At 41.6% G+C, this 19844-nt stretch overlaps 1 protein-coding gene across 1 annotated transcript in view; it reads right to left on the bottom strand.

The window, feature by feature from the left end:
* The window catches only part of NBAS (NBAS subunit of NRZ tethering complex), a 1303215-nt gene that overhangs the window by 720211 nt on the left and 563160 nt on the right, over positions 1-19844 (bottom strand). Inside the window, exon 32 of the mRNA XM_082252487.1 lies at positions 11808-11921. Coding sequence (XP_082108613.1) covers positions 11808-11921 — 114 coding nt within the window. The remainder of the gene's footprint in view (positions 1-11807; positions 11922-19844) is intronic.

Genomic DNA, 19844 nt, shown 5'->3' with positions numbered 1-19844 from the left:
GTGTCTCAGTAGACAGCCACAACCGTGCACCCCCTAGTGAATGGGCGCTCACCTCAGCTCTTTATAAAAAACGCATGAGTAAAAAGATCCTATGAGACAACCATAGGATAAAAAAATGTGCTGAAAATTAATAAATGGATATAGTCCAAACAATCATTAAAGTGATCTGTGCTCCCAAAGATGTGTGACCAGAATGTCACAGTAGACAGCCACAACCGTGCACCCCCTTGTGAATGGGCGCTCACCTCAGCTCTTTATAAAAAATGCATGAGTAAAAGGTCCTATGAGACAACCATAGGATAAAAAAACGTGCTGAAAATTAATAAATTGATATAGTCCAAACAATCATAAAAGTGATCAGTGCTCCCAAAGATGTGTGACCAGAGTGTCACAGTAGACAGCCACAACCGTGCACCCCCTTGTGAATGGGCGCTCACCTCAGCTCTTTATAAAAAACGCATGAGTAAAAGGTCCAATGAGACAACCATCCATTTATTAATTTTCAGCACGTTTATTTATTTCTTCACACTGGACTTTTTTACATCTTTTTCACTTTTATATACTTACCTTTATTTATATATATATATTGGCACTATTTAGCACTTTAATATTGCATATTACACAAGGATCTGATATATGTAGTGCAATTTATGATTATTTATCTGCACAGCACTGTTTATTTACTTAAGGTTTTTACACGGTTATGAGAAGTGGAGAGTCTGCAGCAGATAGCCTATTAATCTAGGACCTCAAGGTTGCTCGCAGGATTTATTCTTTTAGCACTCATATGTCTATTTCCCAAAGACAACCTCTGGATATGATGCTGAGCATGTGCACTCAACTTCTTTGGTCGACCATGGTGAAGCCTGTTCTGAGTGGAACCTGTCATGTTAAACCGCTGTATGGTCTTTGCCACTGTGCTGCAGCTCAGTTTCAGGGTCTTGGCAATCTTCTTATAGCCCTAGGCCATCTTTATGTAGAGCAACAACTCGTTTTTTCAGATCCTCAGAAAGTTCTTTGCCATGAGGTGCCACGTTGAACTTCCAGTGACCAGTATGAGAGAGTGAAAGTGATAACACCAAATTTAACACACCTGCGACCTTGTAACACTAACGACTCACATGATACTGGGAAGGTAAAATGGCTAATTGGGCCCAATTTGACCTTTTTTGCTTAGTGGTGTACTCGCTTTTGTTGTCAGCAGTTTAGACATGAATTGTTGTGTGTTGAGTTATTTTGAGGGGACAGCAAGTTTACACTGTTATACAAGCTGTATATTCACTACTTTACATTGTAGAAAAGTGTCATTTCTTCAGTATTGTCACATGAAAAGATATAATACAATATTATCAAAAATGTGAGGGGTGTACTTTTTTATGAGATACTGTATATACTATAATTACAGTTGTCCTTTAATGCACTCCTCATTTGCAGCATATATCCACCTTTCCATCACTCCATTGTCACACTATTCAGAGACAGGGAGAAAAGAAAATATTTGGGTTTGGGGGGGGCATGCGACATACTCCATGCTCAACCCTGGTGATTGGCCCTGCATTGTGAGAGAGATTGGTAGAGTCCTCATCCCTGTGATTGGCCCTACACCATGACAGTGATTGGTAATGTCCTCATCCTGTGACTGGCCCTGCACCGTGACTAAGATTGGTAGAGTCCTTATCCCTATGACTGGCCCTGTACCATGACAGAGATCAGTCCTCATCACTGTGTGAGCTACGGCTAGAGTAACTTAGATACAGGGCTGTCCTTTTGGTTCCAGTAGATGAAAAGCGATGAGGAAGTGAAGAAACAGTAAGCAAGTGCAGTAAGAAAAGGTTGCATTAAATTAACCTGTTGCAATTCGCTACCTGGTCCACTTTAAACTTGTATTTTAAAAGTTAAAAGAGAAAAATAAATTTAATGGTTCTCACCATTCAGACATAAAAAAAAAAAAAAAAGCTGGCAGTTAAAATTACACAGAAGACATGACCTTTATGTCAAGAGCATCAATTTTATTTTGTGGTATTTTATTTAGTGTTTCTCTGCTTGTTATAGCCCAAATGTTGCCAGAGCTTCTCTGACTTAAAGATTACGTTCGCCTTTTAAAAAAAATAATTAAATCAATGTGCTTTTATAATTTTTTTCTAAGAAGCCTGCAGAGCATTGCACCTGCAATCACGTCTTGAGGCTGCAGATGCTGGAACACATTGCATTGTCCACTCTAAAAATGGACGAACATGTAGCATATTCCAAAGGTGAACTTATCCTTTAACTATGACCCAGCACAGCCTCCTCTTGGTCATTACAGCCTGGGTCACACATTCCATCAATAGAGGTTGTAGAACACAATATTGTACCAATAAGCTGCATACCCAGACCTGCCTAAAAGACTTTTGAGGAAGAAGGGGGAATTTGGAGCCAGAACTTGCTTCTTTCCCTATACAAGTAAATGGGAATGAAAAGCAGCTTAAAGCAGGTTGATAAGGCTAAAGCCTCGTACACACGCAACGATTATTGGCCGACCGATCGTCCGACTTTTGTCCAAGTTGTGTTTTGTTGGTTGGAATGTGCCTAGACTGCACACAAATTTTCTCGGCCAACAAAATTCTACTTCAGAAGTGATGTCATGTGTTGGTTTGTTTTCTTTGTGTTCTTTCTTCTCTGAGCATGCCCAGACTTGCTCATCAGATTTTTCCCTGTCAAAATATGTACCGACTGCACGAAAATCGGCCGTTGTATTGACGGCCAACAAAAATTTTATAGCCTGCACACCAGATTTTTTTCGGCCGAAAAGTCGGAGTTGGTTGTCGGAAGCATCATACTAACAAGCCATAAATCGGCAGATCGGACGCTGGCCGAAAATTCCCTGCCAATTTTTGACGCGTGTGTACGGGGCATTAGAAGGAAGTCAAACTGAGATCAACTGCAGGTCAAAGCCACTGTTCAATAAACTGTAAATTATTTCAAAAGTGTGTCAAATGAATACCAAATGCACCTGAAGATAAGCTGAATTTCCCCACTGACAGACGCCCAAAGTTATTGGCCATAATGACAGGGTCCCTTTACCCATATAGACGCTAATTACTTTCGGCTGCTGAGATTTCCTCAGATAAGTACGAGGAAGATAACAGTTTCGATTTATGTCTCACTTTCAATAGTTTTTATCGATCAGAATTTTAAACAATAGAAAAGTATTGGATTGCAGCGAAGGTAACAGGAGTATAGACAACCATACAAAGCTTAATATTTAATATTGCGGGGTATTTTTTCTGAGCCACATAGTCATGCATGTATAAAAATACTTTGGAGGCTTTTAACGGGTAACTCTAACTGATGGACACTTAGTTTGCCAAAGCCCTGTGCATCGGAAACTACTTTTTTATACCTATTTGCCATTGCTTTATTTCATCCCAGTATTACTGATCTCCAGCAGCCTTGCTACAGGCACATCCTGTTGGCATGCATGGACTCAGTGATAGCATCATTGTTCAGGGCTGTTTTTTTGTTAATGACAACACTTGACCATGCCTGCATAATCCGTATTAAAACAAACACAGCTAGTCTATATTGAAAGCCTGCGTGAAAGGGTGACAACATAAGAGCACAACAGGGACACAGGGACAAAGTGTTGTCACTCTATAACAGAAAGTGACTGAACAAGGACCACAATGAGAGGATAAACAATTAATACTTTAATGAAGCTGTAGATATTGTAAATAACCTTCAAAAAAATGTTTACGTTAATGTACATATAAGATTTTGGTGATCGGGATTACATCTACCTAAATTGGTTATCAAACTGCAATGTTTGACAGCACTGCAACAAATCAACTCTATACATCTGCTTTTCAACAAATAAGCACTCTTTTGCTAGTTAAGCCTCTGTATCTGCAATGTTCCTTCCGCCTCCACCTCCCAGGGAGCACAGTGACAGGCTCCTCTTCTTTCTTTCCTCCATTCAGTCAGGTAGGGAACACAGACAGGAGGATGAGTCAGCAGGAGCTGCTGTGTGCTTAATGTAGTGCTACAGGTTAATTATGGAAAGGACCATATTACTACAATTTGCAGATGATCCCTATTATTTTCCAGAGTAGAAGACAAAATTCCAGGCACAAAAAAAAATGCATTGACTGTTAAAGAAGAGTTCCAGCCTGTACAAAAAAAAAGTCAGCAGCTACAAATACTGTAGCTGCTGACTTTTAATATAAAGTTACTCACAATATCTCACAAAAGTGAGTACACCCCTCACATGTTGTAAATATTTTATTATATCTTTTCATGTGACAACACTGAAGAAATGACACTTTGCTACAATGTAAAGTAGTGAGTGTACAGCTGCTATAACAGTGTAAATTTGCTGTCCCCTCAAAATAGCAACACACAGCCATTAATGTCTAAACTGCTGGCAACAAAAGTGAGTACACCCCTTAGTGAAAATGTCCAAATTTGGCCCAATTAGTCATTTTCCCGCCCTGGTATCACATGACTTATTAGTGTTACAAGGTCTCAGGTGTGAATGGGGAGCAGGTGTGTTAAATTTGGTGTTATCGCTCTCACACTCTCATACTGGTCACTGGGAGTTCAACATTGCACCTCATGGCAAAGAACTCTCTGAGGATCTAAAAAAAAAAAAAAAAAAAAGAATTGTTGCTCTACATAAAGATGGCCTAGGCTATAAGAAGATCGCCAAGACCCTGAAAATGAGCTGCAGCACGGTGGCCAAGACCATACAGTGGTTTATCAGGACAGGTTCCACTCAGAACAGGCCTCGCTATGGTCAACCAAAAAAGTTGAGTGCACATGCTCAGCGTCATATCCAGAGGTTGTCTTTGGGAAATAGACGTATGAGTGCCGCCAGCATTGCTGCAGAGGTTGAAGGGGTGGGAGGTCAGCCTGTCAGTGCTCAGACCATATGCCGCACACTGCATCAAATTGGTCTGCATGGCTGTCATCCCAGAAGGAAGCCTCTTCTAAAGATGGTGAACAAGAAAGCCCGCAAACAGTTTGCTGAAGACAAGCAGACTAAGGGCATTAATTACTGGAACCATGTACTGTGGTCTGATGAGACCAAGATAAACTTATTTGGTTTTGATGGTGTCAAACGTGTGTGGCGGCAACCAGGTGAGGAGTACAAAGACAAGTGTGTCTTGCATACAGTCAAGCACGGTGGTGGGAGTGTCATGGTCTGGGGTTGCATGAGTGCTTCCGGGAGCTACAGTTCATTGAGGGAACCATGAATGTCCACATGTACTGTGACATACTGAAGCAGAGCATGAACCCCCTCTCTTCGGAGACTGGGCCGCAGGGCAGTATTCCAACATGATAACGACCGCCAAGACAACAACTGCCTTGTTAAAGAAGCTGAGGGTAAAGGTGATGGACTGGCCAAGCATGTCTCCAGACCTAAACCCTTCTGAACATCTGTGGGGCATCCTCAAACTGAAGGAGGAGGAGCGCAAAGTCTATAACATCCACCAGCTTTGTGATGTCGTCATTGAGGAGTAGAAGAGGACTTCAGTGGAAACCTGTGAAGCTCTGGTGAACTCCATGTCCAAGAGGGTTAAGGCAGTGCTGGAAAATAATGGTGGCCACACAAAATATTAACACTTTGGGCCCAATTTGGACATTTCAACTTAAGGGTGTACTCACTTTTGTTGGCAACCACAATCAGCAGATTGCTTGTGCAATCTCAGGCCCCTGCAGACTGTCCATGTAGCTGTCTGCCCATGCCAAGCAGTTACTGAAGGACAGGAAGCAACAATAAACTACCTAGAGCAATCACCAGTGCTTTGATAGTTCACTAAAAAAGGACATGTGGGGGCTGCTACATCACTAACATGTTGCACCCAAATATGGGAATATGCTATCTTTGATAGCAAACAAAGGACATCAAAGCATTAAATGGTTAGTTCACCTTTAAAAAAAAAAAAAAAAAAAAATGAAAAGGTGAACACCCGGCATCCTTCCCATTCCCTGGTTCCTGTTCTATTTACCCTTCATGGGTGATGAGCTGTCAGTGTCCACACAGCTGGAGAAGCAGTTCAGAGATTTGAAATCCTAGCTCCACCCCCCCCCCCCCACCTTCTGATTAACTAAACATTTTTCTCAGAAAAACAAACTCAGCAATGCAACACCCCAGAATCTCAATATTGTTGCCTTCTTCTTTGCCTGAATGGTGAACCATCATTGAGGGATGTATGTGGTTTGCTGCAGTGACTGACAAGCTTTGCTCTGACCCCATCCTCCCTAGTGAACTTTATAAGGGTCACAGTTCTGGAAAAATGTCTGCAAAGCAAAGAACAAGAGGGCTAAATAAATTTCAATCCCCAAGAATGTTTGTTAAAATCCTTATAGGCAGGCTCAATGTCTACTTTAAGAAGTATATAATGACCTTCCTAGGTCTTCATTATTATAAGTACCCAAAACAATTTCACAGAATCTTGCAGAAGTCAGTAATAAGCAGGCTCATGTCTAACTTAAATGTACAAAAATCTCTCCTAAACAGCCAAAATTAACTGTCCAAGTCCACTATGTGAACTAAAAGCAAAGTGGCTATTTATTTTACTCCGCATGGTGTTTTACAGCTACAGGTCACAATATAGCTCTCTACCATCCTCCCTCTAAAACTTCCCAAGAAATGAGCAGCCTCTAGAACTTGGCAACAAGTAAACAATCACATTTATTAAGCCCACAGCAACAGAATTCAGGTAGAAGAGAATTAATCAATAGTTTAGTCTTTCCTCTGGCATCGGGAGCACACCACCACAGAAAGAAATTAGTTACAGCTGAGTTGCAGCTAAAAGATAGAGAATTTATCTAAGAGCTCTACGGGCAATCATTACCAGCGCGCACTGGTGCAATAAGCCAGCCGATTCTTCCCGTCAGGCCTATGTGTAAATACAGTGAAATATTAATGTGATACTAGGCAAAAAATATGCCCTGGATTCCTAAGTCTCAGACAAACCCTTAGTCTGAACAATCTTTTGGTAACACCAGTGCTGATAAACTATCAGGACCCATTCACACTTTTGCATTTCGGCAACGCTCAGGTCAATGTGCAGAGCCACATGCACAGGCTCACAATGTGCAGTGCAGTGTGGTGCAGTACCATTCATTGTGAGTGGCAACCCAACGCAATGTATAGTAAAGGGATCCTCAAACTACGGCCCTCCATCTGCTAAGGAACTACACATCCCATGAGGCATTGTAAAACTATGACATTCACAGACATGACTAGGCATGATGGGAATTCTAGTTCCTGAACAACTGGAGGGCCATAGTTTGAAGACCCCCTGGTATAGTACAATGCACCACAACACAGTACAAGGAGGAGCAAAATAACAGTTTAGTTTTATGTCTCACTTTCAATCATTTTCATTGATCGGAATTTTAAGCAAAAATAAAGAATCTGATTGAAGCAAAGTTCAAGGAAGTACAGACAACCATAAATATTCTAGTACACAAGCTTAACATTGGAGAATATTTGAGCTGAAGAGTCATGTTTGTATTAACCACTTAAGCCCCGGAGGATTTGGCTGCTAAAAGACCAGGGTTTTTTTGTGATTTTTTTACTGCGTAACTTTAACGGACAATTGTGATTGAATTTGAATTCAATCGTCCTTTTTTTCCCACAAACAGAGCTTTCTTTTGGTGGTATTTGATCACCTGTGCGATTTTTTGATCATGCGCTATAAACAAAAAAACAGCGACAATTTTGCAAAAATAACAATATTTTTCACATTTTTTTATATGAAATTCCCCCCCCCAAAAAAAATGTAAAAATCTAATTTTTTTAACATTTTCGGCCAATTTGTTTTATGCTACATATGTTTGGTAAAAAAAATAAAAATCGCAAAAAGCGTATTTTGATTGGTTTGCGCAAAAGTTATCGTGTTTACTAACAAAGGGAAAGATTTTTGTCATTTTTGGTGTTTTTTTTTTAACGCGTAATGGCGGTGATCTGTGATTTTTTTTTTCGGTACTGCGACATTGCGGCAGACAGATCGGACCCTTGACTGACATTTTTGACACTTTTGGGGTTACCAGTGACATTACTGCAGTAATCAGTGCTATGCATATGCACTGTTACTGAAAAAATGACACTGGCAGGGAAGGGGTTAAATGTATTGGAGAGGGAGGGGTTAAGTGTGTCCTAGGGGCGTGTTTCTAACTGTAGTGGGACATGGCTATTGGTGTAAAAACAAAGATCAACGGTCCTACATAGTAGAACCGTCTGATCTTCATTTTTACACCAGGGAGAATGACGGGCGGCTTGTTTACATTGGGTCCGCCGGTCACACGCACTGACTTGTCAGTGAACGAGCCGGGGCGGGTGCGCGCCTGCCCGCAATTGGCTCGCAAGTCAGTGACAGGCGAGTGACGTACCCATATGTCACTCTGCCTGGCCGGGGCTGACCGCCGCAGTATATAGTCGTGCGGCGGTCGGCAACCGGGTAAAGTAGGTATGTTGGTGCTGCATAACTGTTAACTCTCCCTGTTGGACATTTAGTTTGTGACCCCATAGGGCAGGCGCTCCCCACCCCTTTGAGAGGTTTCAGATGCTGAGAGGCAGAAGCGAGCATTTCGATCAAGTGATCATTTTGATCATGTGATCACCATAATCACAGCGGTCACATGATCGGAAAGCTCCCAAATAGTGATAGGGAGCTTTCCGTTACCTGCCAGCAACTGTGCCAGAAGCACATATATATGCACGCAGCCAGAGCGAAGAGGTTAAAGCGGAGCTCCACCCAAGAGGGGAAGCTTCCCCTGTCTGCCTCCCTCCCCCCTCCGCTTCCACATTTAGCACCTTTTGGGGGGAGCGGGCACCTGGTTTTGACAGGTACCCACTCCCACTTTCGGCTCAGTTTACCGTGGCAAAGTGAGCCAGAACCCCCCCCCACCCCCCCCCCCCCACACACACACACACACACACACACCCAGCAGCTGGCCATTTACAAAGAACAGCTTGATTCGTGCATGCACAGTAGGAAACCACCTGTTAAGTTTTCCTTAGCCAAGATGGTGGTGCCACCCCCCAAGAGCCGATTCAAGAATTGGCTCGGGTGAGGACACCGCTGGATGCCAGGACAGGTGAGGGCACTAATAGTAAAAGTCAGCAGCTATAGTATTTGTAACTGCTTACTTTTATTTATTTATTTTTTTGTGTGTGGGGGGGGGGGGCTCCTCGTTAAAAATATGCTACCCCAACATTTCATATTGCTGATATGCGCCTGTTGTACCACATACTTACATAATAAAGTACCCTGTTCCCTTTGTATTGCCCCCTTTGTTTGAAATTCCTGGTGTTCCTGCTAGTCCCTCTGTATTTCTAATAAAAACTGATCACAGTAAGCATGAGAGCACAGTGTGGTCAGTTTTCTGGCTGTTCTTTAAACTCAGCCTGCTCTCCCCTAAGCAACCATTCACTGGAAAGACCAGTGTGCTGCTGTTTCTCCTCACTTAGCTCACTGAGCTGCTTATGCAGCTGAGAACAGAGGGAATGTAATTGATTTGAAAGAAAAAAGGGGAACAAAATATGTATAATGTTTTTTATATACACACACCAATGTTTTGCCTTTTATTCCCAGTTTAAACTGAATGGGTTGTTTTGCAAGATGAGTGTTAACATATACTTTAAGGCCCATTTCACACGTGTGCAACTTGTTCTGCGACCTAGGACTGCAAAGTCACATGACAAGTTGTACCCCATGATTTCCAATGAGTACTGTTCATATCTGTGCATCCAGTTCGCACACGTGTGAAAGGGGCATTAAGCTCTGTACATCACAAACAACTTTTTTATTATTTCTTTTTACTTATTTTCCATTCTTTATTGACTTATTGCATGGAATTCAGGGATAACCTAACTTTTCAGGGCAGGTTTTCTGTTATTGACAACACTTGACCATGCCTGTATAATGTATGCTAAAACAGACACATAGTCTGTATTGAAAGGCAGTGAAACAGGGTGACAACAGGGACACAGACAGAATGTTGTCACCCTATAAAAGAAAATGAACATGGACTATTATGGCAGAATCAACATTTTTTTTTTTTTTTTGAGCTGTAGATTTATAAATATTGGAAAAAACTTTTAAAAGAATGTTACCATGTTAATGATTATAAGAGATTTAAGTGAATGGGATTACATCTACTTTAACTGGTTATTACAACAACACATATAATTAATTAATAATTAATTATAATAAGGGGAATGGAGGACATCAGCTATGAGGAAAGACTACAAGCACTGAACCTATTCTCTCTGGAGAAGAGACGATTGAGGGGGGATATGATATCAATGTACAAATACTGTACTGGCGACCCTAGCATAAGGAACAAACTATTCAGAGACAGGAGATACAATAAGACACGTGGCCACTCACTAAAACTAGAGGAAAGGTGGTTTAACCTTAAAGTGCGTAAGGGGTTCTTCACTGTAAGAGCGGTAAGGATGAGGAATTCTCTTCCACAAGCAGTCATATCAGCAGGGAGCATTGATAAGCTTCCGTCGGGCCACTCTGCCATAAAGCCCCGACTGGTGGAGGGCTGCAGTGATGGTTAACTTTCTACAACTTTCTCCCATCTCCTGACTGCATCTCTGGAGCTCAGCCACAGTGATCTTTGGGTTCTTCTTTACCTCTCTCACCAAGGCTCTTCTCCCCCGATAGCTCAGTTTTGCTGGACGGCCAGCTCTAGGAAGGGTTCTGGTCTTCCCAAACGTCTTCCATTTGAGGATTATGGAGGCCACTGTGCTCTTAGGAACCTTAAGTGCAGCAGAAATCTTTTTGTAACCTTGGCCAGATCTGTGCCTTGCCACAATTCTGTCTCTGAGCTCTTCAGGCAGTTCCTTTGACCTCATGATTCTCATTTGCTCTGACATGCATTGTGATCTGGAAGGTCTTATATAGACAGGTGTGTGGCTTTCCTAATCAAGTCCAATCAGTATAATCAAACACAGCTGGACTCAAATGAAGGTGTAGAACCATCTCAAGGATGATCAGAAGAAATTGAAAGCACCTGAGTTAAATATATGAGTGTCACAGCAAAGGGTCTGAATACTTAGGACCATGTGATATTTCAGTTTTTCTTTTTTAATAAATCTGCAACAATGTCAACAATTCTGTGTTTTTCTGTCAGTATGGGGTGCTATGTGTACATTCATGAGGAAGAAGAATGAACCTAAATGATTTTAGCAAATGGCTGCAATATAACAAAGAGTGAAAAATTTAAGGGGGTCTGAATACTTTCCGTACCCACTGTAACTATGTACGTAACATATATGACACCTTGGGGCCTCCTGTGTTGTTTAAGGGTCACGCAGGATTTTTTTAATCTGTTGTGTTGTGTTGTTTTGGGAGCTCACTAATAATGAATGGGATACCTTAAAGTAGAATTCCTAACTAGTCTTAAAAAGCTCCCTCTCTCTTCCTAACATCTATACTAACTAATCTATGTAAGAAGATGTATATACTTACCTTTTTTTCAGCCCACTCCAGTCCGGTCATGTGATGTGGCTCCCCTGTGTCAGCCAGCGGCGGCTGACAACAGCTGGGAAAGTGGAGAGTGATGACATAACCTGTAGGTTCCGATATCCCTGCACCTGCCACTGGCTGACAGAGGAGATGGATCATATGACTGGACTAGAGAAGGCTGAAAATAGGTAAGTACCGTATATACATCTTTTCTACACAGGTTAGCTGATATAGGTTATTACATAAAACAAATTAAATGTGATCATGCTATTATTACCACCAATGAAATTACAATTTGTATTGTGTGCTCTTTAATAGATACAATAAATTTACCTGCAACTCTCAGCAGATGAGCCAGTGACAGTAGCTTGGATGCCTGTTTGTAGCTGGTCGAAGACTGAGAAATACACTTCTTGATGAGGCTAAGGCGATCGGAACACAAACGCACTGCAATGACAAAGAGCAAGACAAAGATTACATGAAGGCCCTCCATAAACCATTGTCAAAGTACTCTGCTAAGCACAAATTATGTTTGAATTAGCCACATATTCCCAATGCAATTTTAGAATATCATCCTTTTCTGTCAGTGGATTCTCTATACCTATAACAGTTACACAAACACAGAATAATTCAATATACAGCAAAACCTTGGATTGAGAGTAACTTGGTTTTGCAAGGCAAGCAACATTGTTTTTTTACTAATTTAATTTTGACTTGATAAACAAGTAATATCTTGATATACAAAAAAGCGTCATGTCACAACTGAGTATAAAATTGAAGAGAGGTGCCTCCAAGTGTAGCAATATTGTTACATTTAAAGCGATAGTATACTCCGCTTTTCAACTTTTACCTACAGGTAAGCCTTACCTGTAGGTAAAATGATTATCTCCTGTGACATATCATAGGCGCCAGTACTTCAGATGACAGCGGCTGCTTGTCCTCCCTTCTCCTCACCCCCCCCCCCCCTGCCTCTCAGCGCTGCCTGGCCTTTTTTTTTTTTTTTAATATATCGCTGCTCTGTACAATGGCGCTGGTGAGGCTGCAACGGTGGACACTGCACTGGCGAGGCTGCATTGGTTGACACTGCGCTGGCGAGACTGCATTGATGGACACTGCACTGGCGAGACTGCATTGATGGACACTGCGCTGGCGAGGCTGCATGGGTGGACACTGCCCTGGCGAGGCTGCATTGGCAGACACTGCCCTGGCGAGGCTGCATTGGCAGACACTGCCCTGGCGAGGCTGCATTGGCAGACACTGTGCTGGCGAGTCTGCATTGGTGGACACTGCCCTGGCGAGGCTGCATTGGCGGACACTGCGATGGCGAGACTGCATTGATGGACACTGCGTTGGCGAGACTGCATTGATGGACACTGCGCTGGCGAGGCTGCATTGGCGGACACTGCGATGGCGAGACTGCATTGATGGACAATGTGCTGGCGAAACTGCATTGATGGACACTGCACTGACGAGACTGCATTGATGAAACACTGTGCTGGCGAGACTGCATTGATGGACACTACACTGGCGAGACTGCATTGATGGACACTGCACTGGCGAGACTGCATTGATGGACACTGCACTGGCAAAACTGCATTGATGGACACTGCACTGACGAGACTGCATTGATGAACACTGTGCTGGCGAGACTGCATTGATGGACACTGCGCTGGCAAGACTGCATTGATGGACACTGCGCTGGCGAGACTGCATTGATGGACACTGCACTGGCGAAACTGCATTGATGGACACTGCACTGACGAGACTGCATTGATGAACACTGCGCTGGCGAGACTGCATTGATGGACACTGCACTGGCGAGACTGCATTGATGGACACTGCACTGGCGAGACTGCATTGATGGACACTGCAAGGCGAGGCTGCATTTATGAACACTGCGCTGATGAGGCTGCATTCACGGGCACTGGTAAGGCTGCATATAATTCCAAAAAAAATTCAAAAAGTTCAATGCTGTTTATTTCAAATTTAAGTTTTTTTCCTAAAATTTCCCTCCTAGATTTGAGGTGCATGTTATACGCAGGTAAATACGGTATTCACCCTGCATGCAGCCGTTGACACCAGTGGCGCATGCACTCTGAAGGTCCGGCAGACCTTTAGAGCTCCTTGCCGGATACTGAACTCCCGCGCACATGTTCCCTTAGCGGTGTCCGGGCGACCATGTGGGGGCTTCGTACTAAGGTAAGTATTTCATAATGTGCTAGTATGGGGACTCAGGGGACACTACCGCTTTACTGAAGGAACAACATTTAGCAACTCATATGGTTGATGATTAAAACAGGCACATCTAAATATGCAGGCATCTGGGGTAAAGCTGTCCACATAGACCATCCTCGGCCCCGACATTGGTGTCATCCCTTCCACACTGCGTTTGAACGCTTCAAGCCTCACTTTCAGATCACTCCCCTGCAGGGTAGTCTTCCCGGTCACAACTGCAGACTGACAGTGGCGAGAGCCGGCGGAGCGGAGGATGGTCTATGTGGACAGCTTTACCTGGGATGCCTGCATACTTAGATAACCCAGTTTTAATCATCAACCATGTCAGTTGCTAAATGTCCCTTTATTAAATGTAACCTTACTGCTACACTTAAAGGCGCCTCTCCTCTTTTATACTCTGTAGCTCCTCCTGGATTGTGCTTCCAACCCCCTTGTGCAGGCTGCCATTTGTGGATGGACATTTTATGGTTACACAACCCATCACATTGCTATAATCTTTTTATATGGACTATAAACTGAAGGACTTATGAATAAATGGTTGTGGAAGGAATCATCTGAGTTTCCATTATTTCTTATGGGGTAATTTGCTTTGATATACGAGTTCCTTGGATTACAAGCATGTTTCCCGGAACATATTATGCTCGCAATCCAAGGTTTTGCTGTATTAGAAGCTTTGCTGGACCACTTCTTCTCAGTGTGCAAAAGTCCTGCCACAAGCAAAATTGACATAGCCAAGTTTTTGTTTTAAAATATATAGTAGCACAATGTGCCCTTTCATGCTAGCCACACAGAAAGCTATAGAGCAGGCAAAGGGGATTTATAAAACAATAATAACCGTTTCAGACTGGACTGCTTTAAGATTCAGTCAAACAGAAAACACGTTACCAACAAATTTTTATGAAGACTTAAGTAGGTATGTTTGCAGACACATCCAGGGCTGGCAAGTTGTAGAACACTGCAAAGAGCTCTATACATTATTAATGTCAGTTTAGGAAGTTTTTGTGAATGTGAGAAGAAGTTAGGAGACCAGCATCTATAACCAGCCCAATATCACTCAATCCAGCCATTTCCATTATTTAACCACTTGCTTACTGGGCACTTACACCCCTTCCTGACCAGGCCAATTTTCAGCTTGTGCTAGCGCTCTCACGCTTTGAATGACAATAGCGTGGTCGTGCAACACTAAATTAATTTTTTATCATTTTTTTTTCACACAAATAGAGCTTTTATTGGTGGTATTAAATCACCAGTTTTTTTTTTTTATCTAAACAAACAAAAAAAGACTGAAAATTTTGAAAAAACAAAAAAAAATGTAATATTTTGTAAACAGGTAATTCTTATCCTTTTAACTGATGGCCACTGATGAGGTAGCACTGATTTGCAACACTGATGGGCACTAATAGGTGGCACTGGTGGGCACTGATTAGCAGTTCTGATAGGTAATGATAAGCAGCACTGGTGGGCACTAAGGATACTGATGCCCCTCTAACAGAAGCCGGTTACCGGCTTTCTTCGCTTTATCACACTGACAGCGTGAGGGGAAAAAAAAAAGCGGATAACCAGCTTCTGTTTACTTTTATGATCAGCTGTCGTTGTCTGACAGCTGATCATGTGTGTAAAGGGCCCGCTGTGATTGCCCCTTTACCCAGATCTGTGATTAGCCAAGTCCAAAGGACTTGCTGATCACAGAGTGCACGGGCAGCAGGAGAATGGAAGGACGTCCATGTACGCCCTCCCAGCATTTTAAGTGCTGTAGCTGTCTTTCAGCTATAGCGCAGGTGCCATGTGGTTAAAGTATAACTAAAGGCAAAACTTTTTTTTTTTTTTTTTTTTAGTTATGGATAGAGTGGAGAAGGATTAGAGCACCTGTCATTCTTTATTGTGGCCTGTGCCCCCGTTAGGAGATTCACCCTCTCTATTTGTCCTGTTTACCTTATCATTGAAAGTGAAAGTAAAAGAAAATACCAAATTTTGGGTTGTCCCTGGAAAAGTAATATAGGGGAAATCTTCCAATGGGGACACGAATTCTGGTGACCTAGGGGTCCCCAAGGAATTCACCTAATTTGCAGGGAAATCTCCTCATTTCCTGTTTGGCTATGGGGCAGGAAATATCCGCAATGAGAAACAGATGGCGAAAAAAAAAAAAATGACAGGGGTTACATCCCTTCCTTACACTATCCAAAATGATTAAAAAAAAAAAAAGTTTTGTATATAGTTCTACTTTAAAACTGTGGGTATTGCAACTGTCTACCTGAATGGAGAATATTTGGTATCAAACCTCATACCTGGAAAAATTTGCGTATCTGAAACAAAATATGACTGTGTGTGGTCAGCTTTGGACCTTATCGGCAGGAAACAGATAAACTCGATTTTTTAATTTGAAAAAGGTATCAGGTGTCTACATCTACTGGAGAAGGGTCTGTTAGTAAATGTGAGATGTACTTTTCAGTCTTCAAGGCATCCCCTTACTTTTTCCAAGATACAAATACAACTTTAATTAACGAAGAGTCCTTGGACAGAGAAGAAAACTAATTCTAGCAGAACCTTCATAAGAGAACACTAAGGGCTTGTTCTAACCAGCCCACACGCTAAAATACATGCATGCTGGTGACAATTCACTCAACTCAATTTCTTTGCAGCACATGCCATCACACATGTATGATGTAAACAGGGTATATAGCAAATTAATGCTTTCTATGTGCCCCCAAATTGAGCCAATGTTGATCTATGTACAGTAGATCAACAGACATAGTATGGATGAGCCTCAAACATCCATGCCTAAAATCTGTATGCTCTCTAACGCCTGGCCCCAATCAGTTTTCTCACCTTAGTGACATGTACCAAGTAACAGGAGGAGCATAATACAATACTGCAGAAGAGTTTCTTTCTAAGGGTCCCAATTAGGGCTGCAACTAACAATTAATTTGTCTGTCAACTAATCTATCGATTATTTTTTTCGATTAGTCGACTAATTTAACGATTATTTTTATTTTTTATTTTTTTGCTTAATCTAGTGTTCTTTCTTTGATTAGTTAAATAATCCTTTGAATAACTATACAAAAAATTATACGTACAACTTCTAATATAATATTTCAACTTTTATTAATTTTTTTCCAAAAAATACTTCAATGTGGTTGAAGTTTTTACAGTGTACAAAAATGAAGTAGCAAAAAATAAAATGTAAATAACACTTTAGCATCAGGCACGAATAATGCCATTAATTCTGAACCAAAAGCATTCAAAATGCCATATAAATAAAGTACTGCTCAACACTGTGTGCAAAAATACAAGAGAGACACATAAAGTGCCAAACACTTTAGGGCATCAGGCATGAAAATGCCATATCTGACTAACACTAACTTCTTTAAACTACAAGTCAGTTCTCTGCCTTCAGGTAATCTTTTGCTGTATTGGCCATTATTTTTGGCAATTACTTTTGCACAGTGTTGAGCAGTGCTTTTGTTGGACTTGGCTCCTTTAAAACTAGGTTACTTTTTAGGTACGTTTTACATTTACATATACAGTGTTATTGTTGACCAGTATTTTCTTGGTGTGTTACTTGTACACAACACTTTATGGCATCATCAGGCATTAATAATTATGCCATATAAAATAAATTCTGCCTAACACTTTGCAAAAGATGCATTCTGAAGGCAATGCATTGCATTTGCATTATGTGGTGGTTAAAGGAGTAAACCTTACTACTTTAAACCACAAAATAATGGTCAACAAAAACAGAGTGCACTATGATGTAAATGTAAAACATACCTAAAAACTAACATAGTTTTAAAGGAGCCAAGTCCAACAAAAAGCACCGCTCAACACTGTGCAAATTATAATGGCCAATACTGAGGAATGATTACCTGAAGGCAGCCATCTTGTAGTTTAAAGAAGTCCAACATTATACAACCCAAGAGAGCAACAGGTACAGGTTTGGGGCCTGTATCTATAATATAGCATTGCAATGGAGGAAGGTTAGCATATCGACATGCTCTGAAGTTAGGCTTGCTCTTTTTTTAGTCACAATGTTGCCAGCCACTGAGAAAAGCCTTTCAGATGGGGTTAATGTTGCAGGCACAGACAAGTAACTCTTTGCCAGCATGGCCAAGATGGGAAACCTCCTTTCATTTTCCTTCCACCATTTCAGTGGATTTTCTTCCTTTGTAATGGCCTGCTCACTAAAGTACGCGTGTATCTCATTCCTCACAACTTTCCTCACAAATTTCTTGATCTTGGATGTGACCAGTGTCATCCTCACCATTACTGTGGTGTTCATCTGAATCTGAACCAAGCAAAGAGTCCAACATAGACACTTGCCTCTTTTCTGAAAGTTTCATGTCTGCACTGGCTGACTGAACCTGTTCCTCACATTGACGTTGATGTGTTTGCTCTTCCTCATATCTTCTTTTCTCTTCAAGAGCAAGAGCTTGGACCTTGAGGTGAACTTTTAAACTATCATCTGCTGCCAGGAATTTTAGTTTGCGGAATCTGGGGTCCAGGGCTGCTGCAATAAGACATATATTTTCTCCACCGTCATCTCTGAATTTAGTTTCCCTCTCCCATCTTGAGGTAATCTCCTGTGCAGCAACACTTTGGAAAGCCTTGACTGCCGCTGTCTCGCAAATTGTGCTCTGTATGGATTTCTGGAGGCCTTTTACCAAAGGATGTAGAGCGGAACCAGTCACATAGGACTCTCCACTCAAGAAAACAGTAGCACACTCAAAAGGCTTCAGGACTTGTTCCACTTCCTCAAGTAAGCTCCACTGATCATGTTTTAAATCCAGGAAGCGCTTCCCTCGTGGTGTGACATCAGGATCGGAAAGTGTTGCAGTGACAGACCACCTCTGTTCAAGCAGGCGACTGATCATGTGTAAAGTACTGTTCCATCTTACGGATACATCATTTATTAGTGCATGATCAGGGGTACCCATTTGTTGTTGCTTTGCTTTAAGCTTTGTAGTGGCCAGCTCACTTTTTTTTTTAAATGTTCCACAAGGCACTCCGCAGCCCTCAGTGTCCTTGCTGATCTGGGGATCCCTCAGGGCATGGTTTACAACTAACTGCAATGTATGAGCAGCACACCTGAGAGAAGAGATACCAGGATGCTTTTCTTCCAAAATACGCAGAGCAGCAACAACATTTGCAGCATTATCATGTACAACTGCAATTACATTGGCCATGGATATCTCAAACTTCTCAGCTGCTTTTTCCACCCAGTTAGCAATGTTTTCAGCTGTGTGGCAATCTTCAAGTGGCATAGTGGTCAGATTGTAGGATGTAAGCTTCCAGTCTTCATTAATGAAGTGGCATGTGACACCCATGTATGCATGTGACACCCACTGTGGCAATACTGGTCAATGCATCTGTGGTGAGAGCTATTTTGGATTTCAAATCTTTGATTGAAGCTTTCAATCTTTCAAAATTCTCCTCATATTTCTTCTCCATCAGCTTAGTGAATTGGGACCTGGAGGGAAGTGTGTATCCTGGGTAAAATGTGCTGATCATCTCACAAAATCATTGACCGTTTTTAATAGAAAGAGGTCTCATATCTTTTACAATCATGTTGAGTATGCTATCGGTAAGTGTAATGGCCATTTGGGGTGTGCAAACAGTGACATCCTTTTTATGAAAGAAAAAATCTTATATACAGCTTTGCCTCTTACTGAGAAAAACAACAAATACAATAATAATAGTTAATAATAATAATAAATAATAATTAATAACATTATCAATTTATACATCTATGAATGCTCAGCCTCAATGCTAATAATAATGTTGTACTGTATTTCAAAGAGGGTAGTAAATCTGCATATTTTAAATTAACTGAAGGAATGTGATAAATAATTATGTTTAATGATTACTTTGATTACAATATTAATTGTATTTTTTCTAGTAGAAAAAGTAGAAGTTTGAGATATTCATGGCCAATGTTGTAATTGCATAATGCTGCAGTCAGTGTAAATGTTGTTACTCTCTGCGTATTTTGGAAGAAAAGCATGGCATCTCAGGTGTGCTGGTCAGATCATTGCACTTGTCAACCATGCCCTGAGGGATACCCAGATCAGCAAGACAGACACTGAGGGCTGCAAAGTGCCTTGTACATTTAAAAAAACGTGAGCTGGCCACTACAAAGCC

The sequence above is a fragment of the Pelophylax lessonae genome, assembly GCF_965119305.1.
Source record: "Pelophylax lessonae genome assembly, chromosome: 3".
In the NCBI taxonomy this organism is placed as follows: domain Eukaryota; kingdom Metazoa; phylum Chordata; class Amphibia; order Anura; family Ranidae; genus Pelophylax; species Pelophylax lessonae.
This window is presented reverse-complemented; position numbering and strand designations above follow the sequence as displayed.